This window comes from Colobus angolensis, unplaced genomic scaffold (genome assembly GCF_000951035.1).
Source record: "Colobus angolensis palliatus isolate OR3802 unplaced genomic scaffold, Cang.pa_1.0 Scaffold116, whole genome shotgun sequence".
Taxonomy (NCBI): Eukaryota; Metazoa; Chordata; class Mammalia; order Primates; family Cercopithecidae; genus Colobus; species Colobus angolensis.
Genome location: NW_012112697.1, coordinates 4,342,138 through 4,352,255, shown reverse-complemented (window position 1 = coordinate 4,352,255; position 10,118 = coordinate 4,342,138). Strand labels below are relative to the sequence as shown.

Here is a 10,118-nt window from a genome sequence, read left to right as displayed (position 1 = left end):
CGCCTCCCGGGTTCACGCCATTCTCCTGCCTCAGCCTCCCGAGTAGCTGGGACTACAGGCGCCCGCCACCACGCCTGGCTAGTTTTTTGTATATTTTTGGTAGAGACAGGGTTTCACTATCTTCGCCAGGATGGTCTCGATCTCCTGACCTCGTGATCCGCCCGTCTCAGCCTACCAAAGTGCTGGGATTACAGGCTTGAGCCACCGCGCCCGACCATATTTTTTTATTTTTGAGACAGAGTCTCGCTTTGTTGCTCAGGCTGGAGTACAGTATGGGTACAATCATAGCTCACTGCAAGTTCAACCTCCACGGGCTCAGGTGATCCTCCCACCTCAGCCTCCCAGTAGCTGGGACCACAGGTGAGCGCCACCTTTTTTTAGAGATGGGGCTTCACCATATTGTCCAAGCTGGTCTCGAACTTCTGAGCTCAAGCCATCCGCCTGCTTCAGCCTCCCAAAGTGCTGAGATTACAGATGTGAGCCACACCTGGCTGTAAGAGCCTGTTTCTTGAGGCATTATACATTACGTTTTCCAGATTTCATGAGTAGAAGCTCTTTATTGACTGACTACACAAAAGGGAAAGATCTTGTTCCAGAACTAAAGTTTAAGCTCATGGTGGGGAACAGCAGTGGTGAATAATTGTTTAATTAAAGGAATAGTGGGCAAAAGCATTGTTACTTACTTCTTCATTCTGGCAACAGTAGTCCCTCTTTCAAAAGGGAAAACATGAAAGAAAAAAAAAAAAACAAAATCCATCCACCCAAAAGTTTCAGGGGCTAATTTATGCTGTAACTACCTTTAATGGTTCCCATGATTTAAGATCCAATTCAGTAGTGACAACCAGTTGATTTTTTTCAAATCATGTAGTGCCATTAACATTTTATACTTTGTTTCAAAGGTCACATATTGATGTTCTCCCCCAGTTCAAGGCAGTGTGCATTATGTATGCCAAGGGTTATGTAACTACAATTTCTGGAAATGGTAAACAGCTGAGACTAACCCTAAAAATAAATTCCTCTGGGATTTTTTTATGCGAAAATCCATCTGCCCTCACTGCAGGTTCATCATTACAAAGATCACTGTTTAGATCAAGCCAAGAGACAGAGAAGTCATCGAAGTCATCAGGATCTCTCCTTTCTGTCTCCTTCCTGTAGCAGCTGTGCTTCACCTCTCCATCTCTCTGGTATGTACACACACACACATTCTTTATGCCAGGAGCTTTTCCAGATCTTCACTACAAAATGGGAAGTCTGGAGAAGGAAAGCTCATTCCTATCAGATGTTGGGAGAGGAATCATAAAAGACATATTTATTTGTATCTAGTATCTACTCCAGTGATCCACAGTCATCTTTGGACCTAAATCCTGTTATTCTACCAATAGGTTGAACAGATTTGGATATTCCTAATTTTGGTTCCAAATAAACAGGCAGTATTTACCTAGCTTCAAAGTTTGGAGAATTTTTTTTCCGTTAACATTTTGGTATTGTTCAAATATGGGGACAATTGAACTGGGGAGAGGATATAGGATAGAAAACTCTTAAAAATGATAAAAATTAATTTTTTTTTTGCTTCTGAATTGAAATTCAAATCTGAATACTATTTGTTGTATTTTGTTGTTGTTGTTTGTTTTTTTGAGATGGAGTCTCATTCTGTTGCCCAGGCTGGCATGCAGTGGAGTGATCTCGGTTCACTGCAACCTCCGCATCCCAGGTTCAAGTTATTCTCCTGCCTCAGCCTCCTGAGTAGGTGAGATTACAGGCGCCCGCCACTACGCCCGGCTAATTTTTTGTATTTTTAGTAGAGACGGGGTTTCACCATGTTGGCCAGGCTGGTCTCGAACTCCTGAACTTGTGATTCACCTGCCTCAGCCTCCCAAAGTACTGGGATTATAGACCTGAGCCACTGCGCCCAGCTTATTTGTTGTATTGTTAAATAAATGTCTATCATTAGCTAAACTTTTCTATTGTAGCTTTTATATTTTCCTCTATATTACATGAAGGTGCCAACTAAATTTAATATTAGAAACAACTATGAATTTTAACTAACTCATACATAAGATTATAGAAATGTTGCTTATCAAACAGTACCAAAGGGCACTTCTGCATAAACTAGATAACTGCCAGGGCCTACACCCTTCCTTTTCAATCGGGACTATCACACCCTCCCCTCTCTCAATCAAGGGACTGTCAGGGATCATCAGAGTAACAGAAAATCTAAAGCTTCCAACCTCCAGAAAACAGAGTTGGCAGCCAGGCACGATGACTCATGCGTGAATCCCATAACTCTGGGAGGCCAAAAGGCTAGTGGATCACTTGAGCCCAGGAGTTTCAGACCAGCTTGGGCAATATAGTGAGACCCTGTCTCTACCAAAGAAAAAATATATATAAAAATTAGTCAGGCATGGTGGTGCATGCCAGTAGTCCCAGCTACTAGAATGGCTGAGGTGGGGGGATTGCTTGAACCAGGGAGGTCAAGGCTTAAGTGTTCAGTGATTGCACCACTACACTCCAGCTGGGTGACACAGCGAGACTCTGTCTTAAAAAAACAAAACGAGTTCATAAGACAGGCGCAATGGCTCATGCCTATAATCTCAGCACTTTGGGAGGTAGAGGCAGGAAGATTGCTTGAGGCCAAGAGTTCGAGACCAGCCTAGGCAACACAGCAAGACCACATCCCTACAAAGATTAATATATGCAAAATACATAGTTCATATAAAAGACCATGAAATATAGCTCATTTTGACTGGTCAAGCCTTCCTCTGCCCCGTCACAGGTACACGTGAACAATTCACAAAAAACAGCTTATAAATAAAACCCAAACCACCCTTAACATACATTTCATCTTGATTTCTCTGCCTTGAGAGTTCACCTATATAGAAGATTAAGCATGAAACTAATCATATTATAGTTAAAATGTCCAATTGCACTTAGGACTTTTTCACTGTCTATAACACAAGTTCTTGTTGTTGTTGTTTTTGAGACCGAGTGTCACTCTTGTCACCGCAGGCTAGAGTGCAATGGCATGATCTCAACTCACCGTAGCCTCCACCTCCCTAGTTCAAGCAATTCTCCTGTCTCAGCCTCCTGAGTAGCTGGGATTACAGGCATGCGCCACCACGCCCAGCTAATTTTGTATTTTTACTAGAGACAGGGTTTCTCCATGTTGGTCAGGCTGGTCTCGAACTCCCAACCTCAGGTGATCCACCCGCCTCGGCCTCCCAAACTGCTGGGATCACAGGCGTGAGTCACCACGCCTAACTACCACAAGTTTTGAAGTGTTTCAAATTCATCTCTTGGTGAGACTTACGTGTAAAAGGAATACTAACAGGTCAGTAAGTTTAGTTCAACCTCTGGAATAAGAATTCGTCTAAGTCTTCTAATCCAATTGTAAGAAGCAAGGAAGCAAATTTTAAATCATTGAGTATTGACTTTTTATTATTAGTCACTGTTCATAATTTGTTTCAACCAAAAGACAATACACACAGCAGAATTCTAATGCATCCCATGTAAATGTTTACATCCATTTTATTCCTCACTCGCCTCTAAGACTTATCATTTAATTTTAAATTTTTTTTTTACATCTCAAAAATATGTCTGCAATAATTAGAGCTTCATTAGCTGTCCCACTTGGAAACAGCTTCTTAATATTTTTACAGTAAAGAAGATGTGATGGGGCATAATGAAAATGTAACTTACAACACTATGAAAGAAAAGGGACTTTATAGGAACACAGTGGGAGTTCATAAAGGAAAGAGTTCAGAAGCTCTTTCCCATGGGGCCCCCAAATAGAAACCAAAAACAAAAACAAAACACACAAAGCGCAACCGCAGGTTCTTTGAGGAAATAAAAAACAAAAAAACAAAAAACCAACTCCAATGCTCCATCTTGAAGCCAGAATCAGCGTCTTGGAAGTTTGTAAAGCAACTGTGCAAGCTGCTTCAGCATTTCCTTCTGTTAAAGGTGTTCCAGGTCCTGGAACCCTGTCAATGGGACCCACTCACTGATATTGCTTGAAAAAGTTATTCACTTCCAGTTCTATAAGCAGCCCCACTCTCCCGAGCCAAAGCTGGTCAAAAGTGTTTTAAACTTCAGGACTTTCTGTGCAATTCTCTCTCCAATGATCCTCCCCACTCCCAAAGTCATGAATACACAGACATGTAAAACCACTCTCCCAACCACAAAGTTCATGAACACCCACTTTTTCCTCTCTAGCTTTCTCAGTTTAGGACACTGTGGTTAAAATACATTCACTAGAAAAAAATATACACATTCAAACTCCTTTCCCCTAGTTCTGATGGCCCAAATATTTTCCAATGCAGAAGACAATGAAGTTGAACCTTGAAAGTACTACTCCCTAACTTCCAATCTCTTCTACGACATAAAAAAAAATGGGAAGCATGTTATAGAAATCATTAGTGTTGGACAGTTTTAAAAGTCTATTTTCATATATGAATGGGACAAACAAGGAGTACGAATCACACCTTTAAACCAGCAAGAGGAAAGAATCCCCCACAAATGTTACACTGAGGAATGTTTCTTTAAATGAGAAAGACCTTAAAATTAACAGATGATCACTATGCACAGCCTAAAACTTCCATGACTGTCCTAACCACCTCAAGGAAACAGCACCAAAGCACTATGGGAGAAGCTTCTCTGGGAGAGCACCCTTCCTACAGTTTTTTGAGATTACTTAGAAGAATTAATTCTCCCTTAGGATTCCCCGGGATGGGGCAGAGACTAGAATAAATCGACTCTTGAAGAGGGAAATAATGAGGTACAAGTGCATGTGAAATTGTCAAAGTAAGTGTGTGAGGGCTCACTGCTTATCACCCCAGGGTTATTAAAATAGCCTTGGAAAATGCTCTTTCCTCACAATGCCTCTGAAGTTGTAAATCCATCCCAATTTGCTCCCCCTTGAGTGGTTATACTCGGGAAAGGAATTATTGAAATGTGCAAGTATTCACAGAAATTGAAACATTTCTCCATTTAGCTGCAAGGCCAAGTGAGAGGAAAACTAATTCTGATCCTAGAAACTAAGGCACGCTGAAGCTTTCAAAGATCCAATCATTTGAAACAGTCTTCACAACCATCAGTATCCTAGGCAGTTATTTGGCTGCTAGTCCTTCAGTATGGTGCTTGTGTTCAGATTCCGAAATCAATTCATATTCTACACAGCACCCTTTGTGTTAAGGCCATGATATTTTACTCCTTCTAGACAAAGCTATGAATGATCATAAACTTTACCTCAAAACTATGATCACCCAAGGAAATGCTTTGTCAGCAGAGTAGACCCTTCCCAGCTCCATTAGCTGACAGTGTCTTATAGCATGGTCTTGAACAGATTTCTTCAGAAATTCAACCCAGTTCAAATAAAAAAACCTGAGCTGGTTAGCTACAAATATAAGAGAGAAAATAAAGCCTCTACACAAAGAGGAATGTTAAGACAAATTCTATTCAAGAAATCCACCAACATTATGTTAATCCTATCATGTTTCACAGCATTAAGTATCCATCCAATGAAATCAGTCTGCAAAGAAACCCTTAAGGGCCATTTTTCATTGCACAGGCAGAGCAGTTGTCTGAAATATGCACTAGTCCACACTTACATTACTGAAAACTACGCAGGAGATAATATCCTGTTTTTGACTCGGTCAACCATTTACCCACTGGAGTAAGTTTTAGCAGATATTGCTCATACATCCTAATCAGACCAGGAACTTTCCCCTATGGAGCCTTTAGTTCAACTTCAGTTTGTCAAATGTTAGGAATAGTCCAGCATCTGATACAGAGCTAGATTTGACAAGACACTGAAGATTTTAAGTAAAGGCTTGGTGAAATGAAGGGGGAAAAAAAGGTATTTGTTTTCAGGTTTAAGATTGAAGCATAGTAGTCATTATACTGTATTCAATACAGTAACAATTGCAAACATTGTAAGTGCAAGGTGGGCCTCACTTTTTCTTTCTTTAGTATATAAGACACGGTGCCTGAATACTTGAACGTACATAGTACATTCAACGTGTACCACAGAGAGAGTCACCTCTACTTCACTCCAGCTACTCAATTTCAAAGTTTGATAACACATGGGTCCTTTCTTAAAAGCACTTGGCACTCTCACTAGTTTAAAAAGCTCAAGTCTTTGATGTGGATACTCATGAGATTTGTCTTTTAAAAGAGACCAATTTCTCAGACTGAGGAAAGGTTATTCCTACCCTATGGTGTCTGTAAGACCTCCTCTGACATAGGGGTATGGAAGCTACAAGGCTTCACTCCAACACCATAAAGTACAATATAGGAAAGATTTCTTTAACCGTGTGGTCTTTATTTCAGTGCCAGTGTTACAGATACAACACAAATGTTCCAGTTAGAAGGAATTCAAACGGAATGCCAAGGTCCAAGCCAGGCTCAGGAAATAAAAAGGGAGGTTTGGAGTAATAGATCACTCCAATACTCACTCTTCCTAAGGGCAAAGTTACTTTTGATACAGAGTCTGATCTTTAAAACTGGTGAACTCCTCTTCCACCCATTACCATAGTTCAAACAGGCAAGTTATGGGCTTAGGAGCACTTTAAAATTTGTGGTGGGAACAGGGTCATTAATAACTATGAATATATCTTTTAGAAGGTGACCATTTTGTACTTTAAAGGGAATCAGTTTTGAGTATCATGGAAACTTCATGACTACAGCTAAAGAATGGAGCGAAAGGGGAGCTGGAAGAGCCTTGGAAGTTTCTATTACAAATAGAGCACCATATCCTTCATGCCAAATCTCAACAAAAGCTCTTTTTAACTCCATCTGTCCAGTGTTTACAAAAACTCGCAAGGTCTGACCAGTTCTTGATAACAAACATACATGTGTCTGTGTGTATACAGCAATGCACAGAATAGGCTACCAGGAGCCTAATGCCTCTTTCAAACATTGGGGGAACCAGTAGAAAAAGGCAGGGCTCCCTAATGTCCATTATTACATTTCCATTCTGAATACCAGATGTTGAAAGCGCCTGAAGATGGTAACCCAGCTAGTGAGGAATAAATACCCCACCTTGCCCAGTCCACAGAGAAACAACAGTAGAAAGAAGGGGCAACTCTTTGCTGCAGAGACAAAGTGAGTGTTTTTCGCCATGGATTGCAGTCCTCTCCTCCAGACCAGCTGCTTATTTCCTCAGGGGCCCAGGGAATGTTGATTCTGGCTGTAAATGTGGGAGGGGTGGAGCAGTGCGGAAAAAGGAGAAGAAGAGGAAGAGTGCAAAGTAGCCTCCAGAAGCAGCCAGCCTCAACAGTGGAGGAGAGGACATTAGTCTTTAACAATGCTTCAAGGTCAGCAGTAACTTTAGGAAAATCCTCCTCAGCAGTTCTCTTCACCTCCTCATGCCTGTGGTACAGTTGGGGGGACTTGCCAGCAATCACAACCACCTTCCCAGAGTTCCTTTGATTGAGTGGGATAAGAATGAGAACGGTGCCAAACCCTCATTGCCAGGACTGAGGGGGAAAGTTGTTCACCTCTGCTAGATCTTGCATTGCTGAGCCCTTGTGATTATATGTGAGCTTGATCCGCATTCGCAGTTGTTGCTATAAGAGGAAAAGAGAAGTGCAAATTATATACTGAAATAAAATCTCCAGCATCTGTCCAGCCCACAAATAGACTTTTAATCTTAGAGGTCAAAACTTGAAGTAAAGCTATCTGTTAGAGGCTGAGGCAGGAGAATGGCGTAAACGGGGGAGGCGGAGCTTGCAGTGAGCTGAGATCCGGCCACGGCACTCCAGCCCGGGCGACAGAGCAAGACTCCGTCTCAAAAAAAAAAAAAAAAGAATGACACACAGGCAAACAACAACAACAACAAAAAATACCCAGTACTCTAGGCTTCAGTCAAGAAGCTAACAACATCATGCCACCAAGTAGAGAAAGCACATCTCCAGAACACATGGTTAGCTTTAATCCTTGAACTGCATTAAAAGGACAGAACCCCTCAGGAACATTTTTCTCTTCTTTTGGAAACAGGGTTTTGCTCTTATTGCCCAGGCTGCAGTACAATGGCACGATCTTGGCTCACTGCAACCCGTGCCTCCCGGGTTCAAGCAATTCTCCTGCCTCAGCCTCCAGAGTAGCTGGGATTACAGGCGCCCACCACCACACCAAGCTAATATTTTTATTTTTAGTAGAGATGGGGTTTCACCATGTTGGCCAGACTGGTCTCGAACTCCTGACCTCAAGTGATACGGCCGCCTCAGCTTCCTACAGTGCTGGGAATACAGGCGTGAGCCACTGTGAAGCATTTTCCTAGTAACATTTTGCTGAGTCCTTTTCAAAAAGATTCAAACCTTGTGTCCAAGTCTCTTAAAAAATGAGATGAACATATACTCATCATATGCTCTCCATTCAGATATACTGTTGCTTTACCTGAAAAACCTACAGTAAATGTGAATGTGCCTTTTGTTCCTAAGGCATAAAATGTTTAAAAATGACTTAACTCACAGGTAACAACAGTAGTTTTAAAAGAACTCAATTAGGTACTTTTTACTTTATGTGGCAGATTTCAAATACAAATGCACTAAGAAATGTTTTACTCTGTTTCAGATGGTCAAAGGAATTTGTGCTTGTACTATAGAGGCAGATGCTCAAAATATAGTGAATAGCAGAGAAAAGGCAAGTGTTATAAGAGAAGGAAAGTATACTGTTATTTATGAGCAACTAGTAGAGCTCTATTAAAGAAATTCTCTGAACCATTTTCAAAAACTGTTTGAAAACCAATTGATTACTATTAAGGTGAGTTTATTTCTTTGAGATAATAAAAATATTGCTTAATTTCAGTTTCTAAAGCTACTTTTCATTTGGCTGCTTCATTTAAAATGCCTCCATTTTTGCTATTCATTCTTAATAACTGTAGCAGTAAATGTAGATATTTGGTTTCAACAAATGCTCTTACCTCAGATTTCAACTTGTGTATAAATTAAAATGTCTAAACTTCTCCCCTACCCGCCAAAAACTAGACCTTTAATCTAGCTTTTCTTGAAGTTGCATTTTAATAAGATGCCACTAAGCCACCTGATGGCTCTGGGTTCCATTTGTTATTTACAAAAGAGCAAGGAAGTTAGACCAGGCATTTTCATTGATCTCTTCTCTAACTATGAGTCAGAAGAAAGAAACAAAGCAGAATTTTATTTCAGGAAATATGCTTACACTTCAGCTCAGATACTGGCTACAAATGTGCTACTCACCTTCTGAGGGTTCAGAACTTTAATGACTTGTGTGATGGTCCCCGTGTTAAATGCTGGGACAATGCTGCTGCTAGGAGACAAAAGCTGCAGCTGGAATGTCTAGGGGGGAACAAAGGGCACTCTTCAGAAAAAGAAATACACAATGCTAGGTCCGAGATATCAAAAAACATTTAGACAGCCAGATGATGGGTCAAGTAACAGATTTCACTACTACTAAGTTTTGCCTACTACTTGTTTTCTAGGTATCAGGAATTCACAGCACATGAGCTGACTCACTGTGGTATTTGTAAAAATCCACTGTTCAGTTCCTTGATCATGACCAATAGCAATAAACCACATTCTCCTTTCTGGCAGAAGGAATTTTAGCCTACCTCTTTTCAGAAGCTGACCAATTCTTGTTCTGGCAACTTCACTTAATAGTAACTGTTCAACTATGCAAGTAAAATATGGGTGCTTTTGGCTTAAAAAACAGGCAGAAACCAAAAGAAATGCTTTCCAAAAATAGCAAACCAACATACGGGTCACCAACTATGAGCTTTTAAGCTTTTGTGTGATTGGATGACTGGGACCCAGAGACTTGAACTTTTGTTTTTTAAAGCCTGCATAATCTAGAATGTGTCAGAGCCTCCTCGCCACATGACAGAAGGAAAGGAAAGACTTGCAGAACCAGCCTATACAGCAAAAGACCTAGATAAGCCAAACACTATTACTTTGTTGAATGCTGGTAGGGTTTATTTGCTTACTTATAGAAATAAGAGATGAAAGTCCTGGCCGGGAGTGGTGGCTCACGCCTGTAATCCCAGCACTATGGGAGGTCAAGGCGGGTGGATCACGAGGTCAGGAGTTCGAGACCAGCCTGGCCAACACAGTGAAACCCCATCTGTACTAAAAATACAAAAATTAGCA

At 41.0% G+C, this 10,118-nt stretch overlaps 1 protein-coding gene across 3 annotated transcripts in view; it reads right to left on the bottom strand.

The window, feature by feature from the left end:
* Positions 1–3,407: 3,407 nt before the first annotated feature.
* The window catches only part of AP1G1 (adaptor-related protein complex 1, gamma 1 subunit), a 95,354-nt gene continuing 88,643 nt past the window's right edge, over positions 3,408–10,118 (bottom strand). For all 3 annotated transcript variants that reach the window (XM_011961848.1, XM_011961862.1, XM_011961856.1), the window contains 2 exons: positions 9,213–9,311; positions 3,408–7,565 (listed from right to left, as the gene is read on the bottom strand). In XM_011961848.1, coding sequence (XP_011817238.1) covers positions 7,464–7,565; positions 9,213–9,311 — 201 coding nt within the window. In that variant the 3' untranslated portion in view covers positions 3,408–7,463. The remainder of the gene's footprint in view (positions 7,566–9,212; positions 9,312–10,118) is intronic.